Source organism: Ostrinia furnacalis, unplaced genomic scaffold, assembly GCF_004193835.3.
Source record: "Ostrinia furnacalis isolate ACB-3 unplaced genomic scaffold, ASM419383v2 OfSCF3539, whole genome shotgun sequence".
NCBI classification, from domain to species: domain Eukaryota; kingdom Metazoa; phylum Arthropoda; class Insecta; order Lepidoptera; family Crambidae; genus Ostrinia; species Ostrinia furnacalis.
In genome coordinates, this window is record NW_021133778.1 from 218,698 (window position 1) to 238,284 (window position 19,587).

Genomic DNA, 19,587 nt, shown 5'->3' on the forward strand with positions numbered 1-19,587 from the left:
AAAATCAACAAACTTTTTATTTATGAAAATTATTAAATTCTGCAGGTGTTGTTGTTACTGTACCTGGCTTTATTAATCTAAGCTGGCTGTAGGCATTCGTTTATCTAGGTTAAGTAAGTACCTAAAACATTTTCTGGTATCTGCGGCCGATGGGGCAGCAGGAAAGCGCAGTGTAGGACGTCCACCCACAAGGTGGACCGACGACCTCATAAAGATAGCAGGAAAGCGCTAAATGTAGGCCGCTACCAACTGGCCATTGTGGAAATCATTGGGGGAGGCCTATGTTCAGCAGTGGACGTCCGTCCTATGACGATTGATGACTGAAATGAAAAAAAAAAGAAGACTATTGCCAAATGCCATGATAGCCGAACGGTGAAGGGGTTGGAGTGGCCGACTCGAGATCCGACTCTCTCTCATCTGTGATCCGAGGAACGCGGGTTCAAATCCCACCGCGCTCGACTATTGTACAAAAAATTACAAAACCAAATCAAGATTGTAGGTTGCTCACCATGCCTTTTTGTATAAGGCCCGGTTTCCACTTCAGGTTTCCACCGAAGCAGAGCAGAGCGCGAAGTGGAGAGAGATTTCAATATTTCCACCTCTCTCCTCTCCGCTCCGCGCAGCTCCGTGAAAATCCACCCCATAGAAAAAAATATTCAGATTATTTCAGAAGAAAAGAATCAACATTTTGTGCCATAGCTTGAAAAGTTTTCAAAATCAATAAAAAAAAAGTTTGACATATGTCTTCAATGTCTTGTGTTGCGGCGGTTTTTGTATTTTATTTTCCTGTTGAATGAAACAAAATTGGCAAAAGTTTTCTTTATTTTGCAGTAGTACCTATGTGTATAAGTTATAAGCGAATCAGTTGTTAGGCTAATTTATTGTAGTACATCGTTTTTAGGTTACATTGTGTTAATTTATTTAAGGTTAGGTTATAGATTTAGTTGAAATGAACACCGAAAAATCTGGGGTGTGGATACGTGGTGATCGTAGAGGCCGAGGAGGTCATAATAATAGAGGTTTTGCGCGAGGGGGCAATAGAGGTCCTTGGAGGGGCGGTAAGAATTTCAGGGGGCTTGGCTACCGAGACGATCGTAATTTTAGCCATGGGAACTGGACCACGAACGCAAATCAACAGTGGAACAAGCCTCGGCGTGAGACACCGGGCAAGCGGCTGGCCGAAGACGAAATCGGGGTGACGAAATACATTAGCGATCATGCAGGATTCAATGGCATTATCAAAATGAGGTAAATAACAAGTTTCAAACCCTGTTATTATAAGCCAAAAGTGACTTGGTCCATAGTAAAGTAAGGTTAGCACGGTCCTTCACATAGATGTTATTATCATTTATCAAGCCAGAAACTGGTATACAAAATATTTACTGATTGTTCTCTGATATTATTGGCAGGTAGTTGCTAATTGCTCATAAGATAGGCCCCCTTAATTTAATTTATTGTCCGTGGTGCATAATCTTTTCCTAAAGGTATTAAACCTTTGTTTGTCACCTGTCATCCGCTTTGCAATGGAGGGAAGTCGAACCTTAATTTCGAACTCCTATGTTCTTCTGATTAATATCGTTGCGGGTCCAATGACAGTTTAACTTTCCCCCGGAACAAACTTGACCTTCATTGGTTGGGTTTTTGTGGCGGTCAAGCTGTAGATCCTGGCTACACAGGAGTTGCAGTGGTGGGAACGAGAGGTGGGAATAGTCCCTGATTGTTCTCTGAATTTCGTATCATGATTCTGAATTTTAACTTATGATTACAGATATTCAGATTTCCAAGTGTCGGAAATAAACGAAAAAGGTGAAATAGCCAAACTGACAGATCTAATGCCTCCCGAGCCTCCGGAGGACGAGGCCGTGGACGAGGACGAGGACCTGCTCCTCTCCAAGTATAACCTGGAGATACTGCCGCTGGAGACCTGGGACAGCATCAATAAGCTCGTCCTCACTAAAGACACGGATGAAAGCATTGAAGTAAGTTTATTTATTTATTAATAATAAATCTTCTATAATATAGAAGATTTATTATTTATAAATAAATCAGCCCAGCCATTCTCGAGTTTTAATCAGACTAACGGACAGCAATTAAACTATAAATAAAAAAATAAAAACAGCAATACATAATATGTATAATAAAAATGAATTGCTGTTCGTTAGTCTGATTAAAACTCGAGAATGGCTGGGCCGATGGAGCTGATTTTGGTTTTAAAATGTTTGTCGTAGTCCAGGGTAGGTCTAAACGGTGAGCAAATAAGGAAAAATTGCGATGGCTGACTTATTGCCTTTAAGGCGGAGCAGAGTTCGCGGGGTCAGCTAGTAATAAATAAAATCATTTATTTGCCAGAATACGGTTACAAATGGTTATAGAGAGAGAAATGCTGTTTTCAAACGTAATTTAAAGGAATTTTTATTAAACGAACAGATGTCCGGTGCCTGAGTAGATGTTCTGTATCTCTTTCCTCTATTGCATAAACATAACTTTCTGATACATATAGCACTTTCTGATCACACATATACAAAACGCATACACCTAGCAGACACACTAAAAATTGTATGTACCTAATTGTTTAAGTTTTGTGAATTGTTAAGTTTATAATTACCTATTATATTATTTAAAATAAAAATGCCAGTGTTTATGGCGTCCAATGTGACGCTCTTTTGAAAATGGCCTCCGCAGAATAACAGCGTCCTGTTCTGGGGTCTACCTCAGAGCAGGACACAATGCTGAGCGGATGCCATTTTGGTTCAAACATGTACAAATACTTTGAACTGTAAAATTGTATAAATTGTTTTGGACCAAATAAAAATTTTTCTTTCTTCTTTCTTTCTTTCAACATATTATTATTATATTCTATCGTACATACAATTACAATAATATTATAATTCATTTTATGTAATTGTAATTAAAATATACTACAGCAGTGCTAGGCTGGTACTTGTCTGCAAGTCAAGTATGTATGCAATTGCAATATTGGTCATTACTTTTAACTGTGAAATAATAATATGCAACAAACTGTACTAAAATTGTTGATTTTTTGTCATGATTAATTTGTCATATTGTAGAAAAGATTCTTAAGGCTTCCTTCTGATTCGCGCTGCCAATTTAGAATACATTGTATTTGACAACATTCCTAATTGGAATCTACCAACGGATACCAATCGGAAATGTACCTGGGACTCATGTCAAAAGTAGTATGATACTTTGTAGCTCTTTATTGCGTCTTTCCTGTATTAAACATACACTGGGTTTGATTTTCAGGTTGATGCAACCAACATGTCAAAGGAACAAAGAACTAAAATCCATGATGCTGTCAAAAAAGCCTTTGGAGAAAGTATAGTTGGCAGCACCATCAACATTGAGGATAAGAAACTACTCCGCTTCACAAGATATAGGAAAGGAGGTAGGATTTTATCTATCTTACTATTATAAAAGAGGGAAGGGATATTCACTTAGGCTAGGTACAAAATAAAATTGAAACCATGTACTAATGAGGGTTTTCGCGAATGAAAGATCCGCTAGATGGCGGGACATGGATGTGGGGTCTGACTGCTGCGTGATTGGTGAATTTTGACATATCTGTCAATGTCATGTCAGAAATAACCAATCATGCAGCATTTGGACTTTGCGTCTACGTATTGCCATCTGGCGGATTTTTCATTCGCGAAAACCCTCATTGTGCACAAAATCCATGACAGACTGCCACGCCTAAATAACTTTACAGAAGTTATTATTTGTTTCTTGTTTATACTTTTAGACCTTTTGTTCTTGATTTTCAGTACGCATAGACAACAGAATAAAGTGGGTATGGCCAGGGGAGTATGTCCACTTCATAGTATACAAGGAAAATTGTGACACCATGGATGCGGCCTCAAGAATTGCTGAGAAGCTGAGGTTAAAGTGAGTATAATTTTATAATTGTTCGTTCGTTAGTTTCAGCCGAATAACGTCCACTGCTGGACAAAGACATTGCTCAAGGATTTCCATAATGACTGGTCTTGCTGACAACTTTTGTACTACAAGTCACTCTGTCCTATTTCTTTATTCCTATTAAGCGTCTCTCCATGGCTCTCTGGCATCGTTCCAACTTTTCTCCGTGGCATTTGATGAGGACCCCAGGCTTCGCATCCATATATTTTGATGACTGAAATTGTAATGAAGACTTCCCTTTTTATTTACATGCCAAACTTTTTGGATTTCAAGTATAAAGTAAGTAGTTAATGTATTTAACACTGATTGATGTTGCATGTGATTGTTGCTTACACTTCTACAACAATATTTTTGTGATCAATGAACAATCAGGAGTTATAGCAATGCATGAAGCTTATTTTACAAGTCTACACGTTTATGTTTGCTAGCCGCCTCTATGGCGACATCGATCGTGTACGTCAGATGAGCGTTAAATAAAACCTAAAGCTTCAACCATACCAACGCGTGCAGATCGCCATCGCTGGCGCGATCATAGGCCAATGACAGGTCGCGTGACCCATGACAGTTCACGCGACCTGTCATGATCGCGCCGTGATCGCGTCGGCGGTGGCGATCTGCAAACGTTTGAAGCATAACGTAGTGTTATTTGTTGCTCAGCTAACATAATAATGTGAACATCATAGGAGGACATTAAGCCTTATTCTTGCCAAGAATCCTTACTTTAAATATTTTTTATTCCATTTTTTTCACCTCCTTCCAACTTCTTCCAGCATTTGGAAGGAGGCATTTTACATTTCTCATGTTTTTGCCATACCTTGCACAGTTGCCGACACTGTTGGTCTATCGTCGCTTTGACAGAAAGAAGAAAGAAAAAATATTTATTTGAGAAAAGAGGAAAAAAAAATGTTGGCAAAGAGGTCGCCCACTCAGTATCATCTTAACAGTTGATATTTTACTGCCAAGTGCCAAGACACTGGGTTTTAGTGGATGTCTTGTACGCTGTATGGCTTTGGCCAATATTAAAATAGCCTACTGTTTCCCCTTTTTTTACAAGCTTTATTCATCTTCTCCCCCTAAAGCCTGGTCCGTGAGTCTGCCTGGTCACATCCTTGTCGCTCGCACGTAATTATGTTGCTGTCGCGCTCGCACTCACTGTGGGCGCGCGTCGCACAGTCGCGACAGCAATATAATTACGCGCGAGCGATAAGGATGGGTAGCTTGGGGTCATTGGACGGGATTCTACGTGCTCACGGACCAGGCTTTACACAGCCTTATGTTTCTCAAACAAATACTTACTACTTACATCATATCTCCCAGCATCAAACCTTCAATGGTGGGCTACGCGGGCAGCAAGGACCGGCGCGCGGTGACGTCGCAGTGGTTCAGCCTGCGCAAGGTGGCGCCGCGCCGCGTGGCCGCCGCCTGCCAGGCGCTGCGGGACGTCTGCGTCGGCAACTACAGCTTCAGCGCGCACCACCTGAGGCTCGGCATGCTCAAGGGGAACAAGTGAGTGGGAAACTGTACATCGGTCTTACGGTGACATTGACGTTGTGGAGCTTCGTGAGGTTTCTTGCGAGTTTTCTGCGCAACAAATAGTGAATTTTCAGCCTTGCAAGCAGCCTCAAAATGTAGCTACACGCTTTTAAGGATTGTCACATTGGTTGCAATCTACAATCAGGTCAAAGTAATCTACATTATGCGGGCTGCATTTACATTGACCTGACCACAGACCGCATCCAGTGTGACAAATCACTCAGTGTAAAATTGTACGGAATTCGATACCCTCCATTGACGTATCTAGGGTTATTTTCCAGGGGGGGCTTGGTTCCTTTTTTTTTTGTCGTGGAAGAAATTCTTTGCGCACCGTCACCACTGCCGGGGGACAGGGTGGTGTGTGGGACTCCCGACGCCCTGAAAAGGACGGGGTATACCCAGTAAAATTTCCGCGGCGCCGCGGCGTTCCGTCATCGCCCCAGTGGGAATGTCGCGAGTATCCGTCCGTAGCCTTAGACTTCTGCGACATCCTTAGACTTCCGTGAAAGCTTAGACTTCTGGCCCCTGACCAGTCATATCTAGGGGGGAGGTGACTAGTATCATAGCCCACTAGTGACTACCATCACAATAGCCCAGGGCACCAGACTATTTTGGGGGGGTATATACTTGCATGAAGCCCCCAATGGTGGGCCCGCGGGCAGCAAGGACCGGCGCGCGGTGACGTCGCAGTGGTTCAGCCTGCGCAAGGTGGCGCCGCGCCGCGTGGCCGCCGCCTGCCAGGCGCTGCGGGACGTCTGCGTCGGCAACTACAGCTTCAGCGCGCACCACCTGAGGCTCGGCATGCTCAAGGGGAACAAGTGAGTGGGACACTAAAAAGTAGGGTAAAATATTCCGTTGACCTGTGGCAACACTTACAAAATACAACCGTGATTTTTTTTGAAAATTATTATTTTATTAAAATGAATTGGAAATGTGCTACTTACGGATAAAACATGATCCTATGCACTTTCTTCGTAATTCCAGTAGCATTCTTACATGTTGGAACGGCACAAGACGGCATAATTTAATTATAAAGTGTCAATCTGACGGATATGTAAACAATGCGCGCGCCGGCCATTGACTAATTGCTCTAAAGTCAAACTAGTGCGTTTTGGAGTAATTTATATGAATACACATTTACGCCCGTTGACGGTTTCTGGTTTGTTCCGTATTCTGAGACACAGCCTTATGTTTCTCAAACAAGTACTTACTACTTACATCACATCTTCCAGCATCAAACCGTCAATGGTGGGCTACGCGGGCAGCAAGGACCGGCGCGCGGTGACGTCGCAGTGGTTCAGCCTGCGCAAGGTGGCGCCGCGCCGCGTGGCCGCCGCCTGCCAGGCGCTGCGGGACGTCTGCGTCGGCAACTACAGCTTCAGCGCGCACCACCTGAGGCTCGGCATGCTCAAGGGGAACAAGTGAGTGGGAAACTGTACATCGATCTTACGGTGACATTGACATTGTGGAGCTTCGTGAGGTTTCTTGCGAGTTTGCTGCGCATCAAACAGCGAGTTTTTTCAGCCTTGAGAGCAGCCTCAAATGTCGCTACACACTTTTAAGGCTTGTCACACTGGTTACTGCGGTCAGGTATCATATTATGCGGGCTGCATTCGAGCTGCTCGCGAGGTTTCTTGCGATTATACTCGTCTGATGCACAGCGAGTTTTCAGCCTTGCGAGTAGCTTCAAAATGTCGCTACTCGCCTTTAAGGATTTGCTGCACTGGTTGCGATCTACGGTCAGGTCAAAATAATCATATTTGCGGGCTGCATTCACATCACAATATGGTGGACAAAGCAAAAGGCGCCCGCTCAGCAAAAATCGCGACATATTATGAAACGTCATGCCGAGAAGCTGGTTTTCAGTGGGAACCAACGCGTGATGAGGATTGCGCGCCCGGTACATGCCCTTCATTGGTGTATCTAGGGCTACTTTCTAGGGGGGTCTGGCCTCTGACCAGTCATGTCTAGAAGGGGGGGATTAGTATCATAGCTCACAAGTAAGAGGGGGTCACCAGACCATTCTGGGGGAGGGCTATATACTTGCATGAAGCCCCCAATGGTGGGCCCGCGGGCAGCAAGGACCGGCGCGCGGTGACGTCGCAGTGGTTCAGCCTGCGCAAGGTGGCGCCGCGCCGCGTGGCCGCCGCCTGCCAGGCGCTGCGGGACGTCTGCGTCGGCAACTACAGCTTCAGCGCGCACCACCTGAGGCTCGGCATGCTCAAGGGGAACAAGTGAGTGGGAAACTGTGCATCAATCTTACGGTGACATTGACATTGTGGAGCTTCGTGAGGTTTCTTGCGAGTTTGCGAGCAGCCTCAAAATGTCGCTATATGCCTTTAAGGATTTGCCACACTGGTCAGTGTGTATATGTCAATGTTGCCTCTCCCGTACCCCTTCCATATCTCAGGCACTGAATCAATTAAGCGCTATATCTTTTTAATCTATGTCAATAAGAAAAGTAAAGTAGATCCTAGATTTCCTAAATGATGACGTCATCTTACTGAATCCCGTACAATTTAAGACTGAAAATGAAAATGTTATTTATTTAGTCCAAAAATATTACAGTATATGATCTGGTTACTGTTACATTCTGAATAGAAACGGATTACAATTTATACAGTAAGTATGTACTAACAGCATCACTGGACTCCACACTAGGATTCCCTGTGTCGTGGAGACCAGTCTTCCCATTGAAATTTCGAGATAAAGTGCGTGCATGTATGTATTGTATGTATACAGCTTGCATGAAGCCCCCAATGGTGGGCCCGCGGGCAGCAAGGACCGGCGCGCGGTGACGTCGCAGTGGTTCAGCCTGCGCAAGGTGGCGCCGCGCCGCGTGGCCGCCGCCTGCCAGGCGCTGCGGGACGTCTGCGTCGGCAACTACAGCTTCAGCGCGCACAACCTGAGGCTCGGCATGCTCAAGGGGAACAAGTGAGTGGAAGACTTGCACATCGGTCTTACGGTGACATTGACGTTGTGGAGCTTCGTGAGATTTCTTTCGTTTTTGCTGTACATCAAACAGCGAGTTTTCAGCCTTGCAAGCAGCCGTCAATATGTCGCTACACGCCTTTAAGGATTGTCATACTAGTTGCGATCTGCGGTCAGGTATCATTATGCGGGCTGTATTAGAGCTGCTCGCGAGATTTTTTGCGAGTTTACTGTACATCAAACAGCGAGTTTTTTCAGCCTTGAGAGCAGCCTTTATATGTCGCTACACGNGAACAGGCGCCCGTTCAGCAAAAATCGCGACATGAAACGTCATGCTGAGAAGCTGGTTTTCAGCGGGAACCAACGCGTGATAAGGATTGCGCGCCCGGTACATGCCCTCCATTGGTGTATCTAGGGTTACTGTCTAGGGGTCTGGCCTCTGACCAGCCATGTCTAGGTGGGGGGGATTAGTATCATAGCTCACAAGTAAGAGGGGGTCACCAGACCATTCTGGGGGAGGGCTATATACTTGCATGAAGCCCCCAATGGTGGGCCCGCGGGCAGCAAGGACCGGCGCGCGGTGACGTCGCAGTGGTTCAGCCTGCGCAAGGTGGCGCCGCGCCGCGTGGCCGCCGCCTGCCAGGCGCTGCGGGACGTCTGCGTCGGCAACTACAGCTTCAGCGCGCACCACCTGAGGCTCGGCATGCTCAAGGGGAACAAGTGAGTGGGAAGCTTGTACATCGATCTTACGGTGACATTGACATTGTGGAGCTTCGTGAGATTTCTTGTGAGTTTACTGCGCATCAAACAGCGAGTTTTTTCAGTCTTGCAAGCAGCCATTAATATGTCGCTACACGCCTTTAAGGATTGTCACATTGGTTGTGATCTGCGGTCACGTCAAATTATCCTACCTTAAGCGGGCTGCATTCACATGGACCTGACCGCATCCAGTGTGACAAATCATTCATTGTATATGGTACATGTCCTCCATTGGCGTATCTAGGGGTATTTTCCAGGGGGGGTATTTTCCAGGGGGGTCTGGCCCCTGACCAGTTATGCCCCAATGGTGGGCCCGCGGGCAGCAAGGACCGGCGCGCGGTGACGTCGCAGTGGTTCAGCCTGCGCAAGGTGGCGCCGCGCCGCGTGGCCGCCGCCTGCCAGGCGCTGCGGGACGTCTGCGTCGGCAACTACAGCTTCAGCGCGCACCACCTGAGGCTCGGCATGCTCAAGGGGAACAAGTGAGTGGGACACTGTACATCGATCTTACGGTGGCATTGACGTTGTGGAGCTTCGTGAGGTTTCTTTCGTGTTTGCTGTACATCAAACAGCGAGTTTTTTTTAGCTTTGAGAGTAGTTTCAAAATGTCGCTACACACTTTTAAGGATTGTCACACTGGTTACTGCGGTCAGGTATCATATTATGCGGGCTGCATTCGAGCTGCTCGCGAGGTTTCTTGCGATTGTACTCGTCTGATGCACAGCGAGTTTTCAGCCTTGCGAGTAGCTTCAAAATGTCGCTACACGCCTTTATGGATTTGCCACACTGGTTGCAGCGGTCAGGTCAAAGTAATCATATATTACGCGGGCTGCTTAAGAATAAGAAAGTCTTTATTCAGCACAATATGGTGGACAAAGCAAAAGGCGCCCGCTCAGCAAAAATCGCGACATATTATGAAACGTCATGCCGAGAAGCTGGTTTTCAGCGGGAACCAATGCGTGATGAGGATTGCGCGCCCGGTACATGCCCTCCATTGGTGTGTCTAGGGTTACTGTCTAGGGGTCTGGCCTCTGACCAGCCATGTCTAGAAGGGGGGAGGGGATTAGTATCAGAGCCCACTAGTGACTACAATCACTATAGCCCACGGCACCAGACCATTTTGGGGAGGTATTTATACTTGCATGAAGCCCCCAATGGTGGGCCCGCGGGCAGCAAGGACCGGCGCGCGGTGACGTCGCAGTGGTTCAGCCTGCGCAAGGTGGCGCCGCGCCGCGTGGCCGCCGCCTGCCAGGCGCTGCGGGACGTCTGCGTCGGCAACTACAGCTTCAGCGCGCACCACCTGAGGCTCGGCATGCTCAAGGGGAACAAGTGAGTGGGAAACGTTGTTTTTGAAAGTGCACATTAGTCTGTTGATTTTTTTGTAACACAATCATCATCCTCATCATCATCATCAGCCCACTACTGTACAGTCCACTACTGGACCACAAGGTGGACTATGAGCCTCCTCCACTATAGTGGAGGGTTTTGCCATAATCCCCAAGCTTGACAGGCGAGTTGTAGATCGCAGTTTAAAAGATTGATGTTCTTCAGAGAGCGCTATGTACCTATCTCAATAAGAAAAGCAAAGTAGATCTCAGATTTCTTAAATGATGACGTCGTCTTACTGAATCCCATACATCATCGTCATCATTTCCGCCACAGGACGTCCACAGCTGAACATAGGCCTCCCCCAATGATTTCCACATCACCTGGTTGGTAGCGGCCTGCATCCAGCGCCTTCCTGCTAACATTCTGAGGTCATCGGTCTACCTTGTGAGTGGTTTTCCGGTACGTGGCTTCTACTCCAGAACCTCGCTGTCTCATTGTACCATAATATATCGAATCCCGTCCAATTTAACATTAAAGGATTTGTCACACTGGATTCAGTCTTCAGTCAGGTCAAAGTAAATGTAGCCCGCATAATGTATGATTACTTTAAACTGACTGCAGACCGCATATAATGTAGCAAATCCATAAAAATGCGTATAGATAATGTGAGCCTGCTCGCAAGGCTACAAACTTGCTGTGTATCAAACGAGTACGGAACTATTCCCACCTCTCGTTCCCACCGCTGCAACTCCTGTGTAGCCGAGATCTTCAGCTTGACCACCTTTAAAAACCCAACCAGTGAAGGTCAAGTTTGTCCCGGGGGAATGTTAAACTGTCATTGGATCCGCAGCGAAATTATCAAACCAGTAGCATCGTAAAGTCCATACACGCTCTAAAACACTGTCATTCACGACTCGAAGTAGCTCAAATTTAACGCTCAATAACCACCAACATCTAAAAAAAATATTTACGAACTAATTTAAACAGGTTTTAACGCGATACGCGGATAGGTAACATTAAAACCTACCTGTACCTGTATTTGCCTGACGTTTCGACCGAGTTGCACCAGCCGTGGTCACTTGGTGGAAAAGAAATAATACCATGGGGGTAGAATTGTTGAATCCACTCACCATACGGATCGCGCACTCGACGCTCCAGACAGCCTATGACTACGGCCGGTGCAATTCAGTCGAAACGTCAGGCAAATACAAGTATTATTTCAATATTAAGGCGATTACATGGCCGAACGANGCGAGCAGCCTCAAAATGTCGCTATATGCCTTTAAGGATTTGCCACACTGGTCAGTGTGTATATGTCAATGTTGCCTCTCCCGTACCCCTTCCATATCTCAGGCACTGAATCAATTAAGCGCTATATCTTTTTAATCTATGTCAATAAGAAAAGTAAAGTAGATCCTAGATTTCCTAAATGATGACGTCATCTTACTGAATCCCGTACAATTTAAGACTGAAAATGAAAATGTTATTTATTTAGTCCAAAAATATTACAGTATATGATCTGGTTACTGTTACATTCTGAATAGAAACGGATTACAATTTATACAGTAAGTATGTACTAACAGCATCACTGGACTCCACACTAGGATTCCCTGTGTCGTGGAGACCAGTCTTCCCATTGAAATTTCGAGATAAAGTGCGTGCATGTATGTATTGTATGTATACAGTATGCATAATGAATGATTACTTTAAACTGACTGCAGACCGAATAAAGACGTAATAACAACAAAATAACATAAGATAATGTGAGATTGCTCGCAAGGCTGGAAACTCGCTGTGTATCAAACGAGTACGGGACTATTCCCACCTCTCGTTTCCACCGCTGCAAGTCCTGTGTAGCCGGATAAAAACCCAACCAGTGAAGGTCAAGTTTGTCCCGGGGGAAAGTTGAACTGTCATTGGACACGCAACGAAATTATCAAACCAGTAGCATCGCAAAGTCCATACACACTCTAAGTTTAAACACTGTCATTCACGACTCGAAGTAGCTCAAATTTAACGCTCAATAACCACCAACATCTAAAAAAAAGTATTTACGAATCAATTTAAACAGGTTTTAACGCAATACGCGGATAGGTAACATTAAAATATTACCTGTATTTGCATGACGTTTCGACCGAGTTGCACCAGCCGTGGTCACTTGGTGGAAAAGAAATAATACCATGGGGGTAGAATTGTTGAATCCACTCACCATACGGATCGCGCACTCGACGCTCCAGACAGCCTATGACTACCGCCAGTGCAATTCAGTCGGAACGTCAGGCAAATACAAGTATTATTTCAATATTAACCTGTTTAAATTAATTCAGTTAGGCAACTCGGAAAGTTTAAAATTAAGTATTTACGAACCATAAAAACAACCTTTTAAACTTATCCGACGCCTCACAGCATATTATTAACACGCAGACGTGCTTAAAGATTCCGCATAGCGCTGCGCAACGTGACCGCTACCGACGACGTCGTGGACAACGCCTGCCGACTGCTGCAGGAGAATGGCTTCATCAACTACTACGGGCTACAGCGCTTCGGGACTCGTGTGGATACGCCCACTTATGAAATTGGACGAAAACTGCTGCAAGGGAATTTTAGAGAAGTAAGTAGCGCGTAGTATTGGCACTAAGGTCGATAGTTCTAATGCAAGCTAGATGTCTACTACATGAGAATAAATTCATCAACTACTACGAGCTTCGGGTCTCGTGTCAACACGCCTATCTACGAGATAGGACGCAAGCTGCTGCAATGGAACTTTAGAGATGTAAGTGGACCATTACTAAGTCACTAAAGCTCCACCATCATTTCAATACGTTTCTAAATATTGTTTGTTGTGCTATTATGTGTGCGCACGCGAATAATGTAAACTCAATCTTATTTTACAGGCAATAAACTCCCTTCTGGAAGAGCGCGAAGGCATGCTTCAGCCGGCGCTACAACGATACCACGAAGCCGGACCCATCGCAGCACTCCAAGCGCTTCCAAGAGGCATGTCTGGCAGCGCGCACGTCGAGACGCGCCTTATTCGCGCCCTGGCCAAGGCGCCCAACGACCTGGTGGGCGCGCTGTCCAAGGTAATGACGACCTTATCGCCTGCGACGTAAGGCTCACACTTGTATGGCCATGATGCTTCATGGCCCGTCGCTTCACTCCAAGAGTCCAGGCACTTCCAAGAGGCATGTCCGGCAGCGCGCACGTCGAGACACGCCTCATACGTGCCCTCGCTAAGGCGCCTAATGACCTGGTGGGCGCGCTGTCCAAGGTAAAGTCGGCCTTACCGCCCGCGACATAAGGCGCACTATTGTATGGCCACGAAGCTGGCTCCATTCCAGCCTTACAAGCGGTTCCAAGTGGCATGTCCGTCCGCACTTTGAGACGCGCCTCATACGCGCTCTCGCTAAGGCGCCCAATGACCTGGTGGGCGCGCTGTCCAAGGTAATGTCGACCTGACCGCCCGCTACATAAGGCTCAGTCTCGTGTGGCCGCGAGGCCGGACCCATTGCAGCCTTAGGCCCTTTTCACACGTCCCGGTTGCCGGCTATCCGGCGCCGGGTACCCGGTGGTGAAGTGTATGCGCATGGTACGTAGCTTTCACATGTTCCGGCGTAATTAATCCGGCATGCCCATACATTCACGACCGGGTACCCGGCGCCGGATAGCCAGCAACCGGAACGTGTGAAAAGGCACTTACAGGCACTTCCACGAGGCATGTCCGGCAGCACGCACGTCGAGACGCGCCTTATGCGTGCCCTTGCTAAGGCGCCCAACGACTTGGTGGGAGCGCTGTCCAAGGTAAAGTCGACCTTACCGGCTGTGACACAAGACTCACTCTCGCGTGGCACGGCAGGCAGCGTGTATATCGAGACACGCCTTATCCGCGCCCTGGCCAAGGCGCCCAACGACTTGGTCGGCGCGCTGTCCAAGGTAAAGTCGACCTTACCGCCTGCGACACAAGACTCACACTTGTATGGCCATGAAGCAGGCCCATCGCTTCACTCCAAGCGCTTCCAAGAGGCATGTCCGGCAGCGCGCACGTCGAGACTCGCCTCATACGTGCCCTCGCTAAGGCGCCCAATGACCTGGTCGGCGCGCTGTCCAAGGTAGAGCCCACCTTACCGCCCGCGACATAAGGCTCATTCTTGTAAGGGTCGCTCTTGCAGAACGCTAGCTCATAAAAGCTAAGGAAAATGAAATGAAAAATGAAAATGAAAATATTTATTGCCAAATCAAGTAGTACAAAACAAAAGACAGTCCTCCACACTAGGCATTGCCTGTTCTGTGGAGGAAAGAATCACGATTTACAAGTAGTATTAGACAGTATTAGTACGGTTAAGCAGAAGAAGGCTTATCATGAACGGAAGCACAAAGCGTGCTTGGTAAATACTGCGCCTCGTAAATTGTGAATCATCATCGTTTCAGCCTCAGGAGGTCCACTGCTGAACACAAGCCTCCCCCAATGATTTCCACATCGCGCGGTTGGTAGCGGCCTGCATCCAGCGCCTTCCTGCTACCTTGCATGAGGTCGTCGGTCCACCTCGTAGGTGGACGTCCCACGCTGGGTTTTCTGGTACGTGGCCTCCAGAATCTTGCTGCTTCATTACCCAGACTGTGTATACTATCTTAACTCATCTCATAACATTGTCCGGTATCGTTGATTACATATAGACTAAGAGCTAGTAAACGCCAGACCTACGTCATTTTGGTGAATCATGAAGTTTGGGTCATCGTGGCTTTGGCAGCTATCCTAAAAAAACTGTCTGGCTGATGAAGTAAGATTTCTAATTATTGCCCTAATATTTTATATAAAAATCAGCTTTTATGCTATAACGTAAGCCTAATTTTTCTGTATATTCAATAGACTGTAATTTTACTTACATTATACCATAAAATTTGATATTTATGTATATTTGGGCAATGATTAGAAGTTGTTTCCACATCAGCCAGACAGTTTTGAAAGTTCCAACTCCTTGCCAGAAAGTTTTTTTAGGATAGCTGCCAAAGCCACGATCATCCAACCTTCATGATTCACCAACATTATATCCTATATTGGGAGCATACGCTGACAAACTTTCAGCTTTTATAAAATGACGTAGGTCTGGCGTTCACCAGTTAGTCTAATAGTTACGTTATCCTCACCCACTTTAACCCATCTCCAATTCCAGCTGGCACGCAACACTCGCTTACTCTACCTGCACTCGTACCAGTCGCTGGTGTGGAACCGCGCCGTGTCCGAGCGGATCCAGCGACTCGGCCTCCGCCCTGCGGAAGGAGACCTGGTGCCTGCGGGCAGCGAACAGCACATAGGTAAATATTGTAGTCAAGTCAAAGTCAAAATCTTTATTTGGATGGACTATTTAAATAATACAGTTACACTATTTAAATAAAACAGGCCTGTAATTCATCTCCGCAAGTTTACATCGAAAACAAAACAAGCGCGATGGCACCCTACAGGATTACTATTCGACAAGGCCTCACATACGAGCGAGCATTGTCACGGCGTGGTCGCCACTCGAGAACTTTTCTGCCCCAACGGCCATCAGCTCTACGATCTATGACATCTCACATTAGCCAAAACCTTATCTCTAACAACTGGAGAATATATTACTACTGGAGAATAATTCCCAAATGTCTTTCGAGCCGACTTTGATAAATGATGAAAACTGTATCATGAAAAATGTTTTACCAAGAATCGGTTTTCATCAAGAACATCGCTATCATAAAGTCGCAATTCTCAATTCCTTACCAGCAATATTTGTCGTAAAAGTAAATTGACAACCCTTCATAATATTAATTTCATTACAGTTACAGAAGAGATGAACGACGGCGAGTTCGAAGACGACGATAACAACGAGAATGAATCTGATGCTGACACCAATGACGCCTCCGAAGCGCCTGCGGACAACGATAACGACAGCTCTGACAAGAGAGACAAGGACAAAAATAACGATGAGAAGCCAAAGGTAATTTTTTATTACATATTTTTGTTATTGGTTTGTGCGGGATGCATATTTAAAGTGTCAGATAAAATTCTATTTCAAGTGATTAAAATATCACAACATTGATGAGATAAATAAATGACTTTTTGAGAGAATTAAACGTGACGTTGCACAGTTTTGTTTCATTTTCCTACAGTCATGCAAGCTTATAATAAATAAACTTTGTAAGGTTGCTAAAAACCACCATTATTATACACGAAAGAATTTTTTTAATCTGTCTAGCAGTTTTGGAGGCTATTCAATACAAACAATCAAATCTTTCCACTTGATAATATTAGTGTGGATTAAAAATGCTTTTAAAAAAATACTGTATCAAACTTCAGGTCCCCGTCAAAGTGCTAACCAAGGAAGAGGCGGAGAGCGGCCAGTACACGATTTTCGACATTATCATGCCGTTACCAGGGTACAATATCGACTACCCGCCCAACATGAAGGACTTCTATGAAGAGGAGATGGCGAAAGATAATTTGAAGCTGGATCTGAGGCATAAAGTCAAGTTAGTGGTTTTTAATTTGTTTATGAACCTAATCATACCATTTTCTAATTTTACGATAAATATAGGCTCTGTTTTTTAATTAATTAATTTTATTTATCTGCAGTTAGTGATGCCACGAATATTCTTTGGTTTTTATTGAACTGAATTTTCCTTTTTAACTAAAATACGTCCACTACTAGACGCCATTAAAGAATGCGATCTCAGAGTTTCGCAATACTCTCTTGAGAACTCCAAAGAGCATGATCTTCGAGTTTCTAAGTTGTAGCGGTGATTTATTTGGAAGATATAACAAAGGAGTTTTTAACATTGCTATTAAGTGGTACCAGTTGCGCTGCTTGAATGTGGCTGGCGGGTTCCACGGATCATAGAGATTAGGGTGGAATCTGCACATCTTCGTGAATCTTCGATTTTTCCGCTCCGGTCATTTCGCAACCTTGCTGAATTATTCTTCCTTGGATTTATATAGAATTCCATTTGGAAGCCATCGGAAACTGATGCAGCGGCGCTGCGCTAATGTAATCTAAATATATAAAAGGAGAAACTGACTGACTCACTGACATATCAACGCACAGCCTAAACGGCTAAACGTAGGCACTTGAAATTTGGAAGGGACGTTCGTATAGGGAAGCTTAGGTACCGTAGAGGTGCGCTAAGAAAGGAATTCCCGAAATTCCCACGGGAACGGGATTTAGCGGGAAAATCTTTTTGTATGAAAAGTCTAAACCGCTTAAGTTAGACGCTTGAAATTTGGCATGCAGGTACCTTAGTAAACTTAAAGCTTAGTTACAACAGGATATTGTAAAATTCCCACGGGAACGGGAGTTAGCGGGAAAAAACATTTGTATGAAAAAATCTAAACCGCGTAAGATAGATAAAGGGGGTAAAACGGGATCCACGCGTACGAAGTCGCGGGCGGCCGCTAGTCTACAATATTAAGAGTACTTTCCCTCCAGGTGGCATTACAAAATTCCTCCCTGTATATTTGTGTGTTCGATAGATGACACAGTATGGATGTAATTACCGATCGTACCATTATTTAACTGTTGTAGAATTGTCCATTCATAAATTTAAAGCACGTATCAAAAGCACCTTAATGAAAAAGGGCTACTATAAAGTTGATGATTATATAAAAGATAAAAATGTTTGGAATGTTTAACTACCTAGCTCGCATCAATACTTATGACTATAATTTGTATATTTTAAAGACTGTAAAACCTTGAAAAGGAGGCTGACAATAGTGACTGAGTTTCTTGCGCTGCTTCTTCTCAGCACTGGCCTATTTATTGTCCCGAAGCAGTGGTAGGGTTAATATTGGGACGTGTAAAAGCGCCTTTTTAAAGCCTATTTGCAAAAATAAATGAATTTTATGAATTTTTATTTTATTTCTGTAATCTCCAGATGCTACAGCATGTCTGGCGCGTACCGGCACGTGGCGGTGCGTCCGTTGGATGTGTCCTGGCGCAGCGTGCGCTACTCGCAGCCTTACGCCGACCTGCTGCGCTCCGACCGCGACCAGCTCACCGGCCGCGAGCTCACCGGCATCATCGAAGGTACACAGCTTGTGGCGTGGAAGCTGTGGACTAAGTCTAGGCACAGACCGATAGTTGGGCTCGATTCTAATTTGTATGAAAAATCGGCCGATACCAAATCGGAGTAGTGTGCGCAATGGAAAACGCATATTACGAAACAAATCCTAAATAATGATAATGGTAGCAATCCCGTCAATAATAATTATTATGGTAGTGACCATGAGGATTTAAAACAATAATTTATAGAAATTAATTTACATAAAACAGCTGAGCTGCAGTTAAATTAATACAATATAATAAGAAATACAACCAAATTAATCAAGCAGCCAGTGTTTGGTATTTAGTTCAGGAAATCTACGCATATTATTATTAAGTGTTAATACTGTTCTACTCCAAAACTAAAATTATAATTTTTCATTTGTTCTTACTACAAAAAAAAATACATTTAACCTATTTTATCTGATTTCAGACGGCAAATACAAAGCGCTGCTCCTAGAAATGTCTCTGCCGGCGAGCTGTTACGCCACCATGGCTTTGCGGGAACTCCTCAAAGTGGACACGTCGTGCGATTACCAGGCGATGCAGAACAACTATCACAGACGCAAGAAGTCGAAGGACAAGACTGGGGAAGCGGGAGATGAAAACTCAGAAGCGGGCGCAGAAAATAACTCCGAAGCCAATGACAGCCTCAATATGAGCGGGGAGAACTCAGAAGTGAGCAGACAAGAAAATGCAGAAGTTACAGAAGCGAGCGGAGATGAATCATTAAAAAGAAAAATGGATGACTATGTAGATGTAGCATTGAAGAAAGTTAAAACAGAGATTGAATAATAAAGTGTTTTACGTATTTTATGTTTTATTTTTCAGAATAAATACACAGCTCAGTCAATTTATTTGTCTGCTTACAACACAATGAAACAATGCTTTATTAAATTTAAATGATACCTTTATTCTTTACAGATAATAATATTTACAAACAATAGTGAAAGCCATAGCTTTTCATCATTGCTGATCAATTCTTATCCAAATCCGTCCGTCAACTGTCAAATGGCAATGCCAGATTTTGTATGGAAGG

At 44.9% G+C, this 19,587-nt stretch overlaps 1 protein-coding gene across 1 annotated transcript; it reads left to right on the plus strand.

Annotated features, from left to right (window-relative positions):
• The first annotated feature begins 644 nt into the window (after positions 1-644).
• On the plus strand, positions 645-19,370 carry LOC114357884 (pseudouridylate synthase 7 homolog). Its single transcript, XM_028311679.1, has 12 exons — positions 645-1,248; positions 1,769-1,979; positions 3,265-3,406; positions 3,783-3,903; positions 5,251-5,439; positions 12,919-13,093; positions 13,377-13,565; positions 15,654-15,795; positions 16,294-16,451; positions 16,811-16,983; positions 18,382-18,533; positions 18,982-19,370. The coding sequence occupies exons 1-12, from the start codon at positions 950-952 to the stop codon at positions 19,341-19,343; spliced, it is 2,313 nt and encodes a 770-aa protein (XP_028167480.1). The 5' UTR covers positions 645-949; the 3' UTR covers positions 19,344-19,370.
• The last annotated feature ends 217 nt before the right edge of the window (positions 19,371-19,587 follow it).

Bases quoted from the DNA above. Each gene is read 5' to 3' on its own strand.
- LOC114357884 (XM_028311679.1), top strand. From the start codon at position 950: ATGAACACCGAAAAATCTGGGGTGTGGATACGTGGTGATCGTAGAGGC. The intron at 3,407-3,782 runs GTAGGATTTTAT...CTTGATTTTCAG, and splicing joins CACAAGATATAGGAAAGGAG to TACGCATAGACAACAGAATA. The intron at 18,534-18,981 runs GTACACAGCTTG...ATCTGATTTCAG, and splicing joins GCTCACCGGCATCATCGAAG to ACGGCAAATACAAAGCGCTG.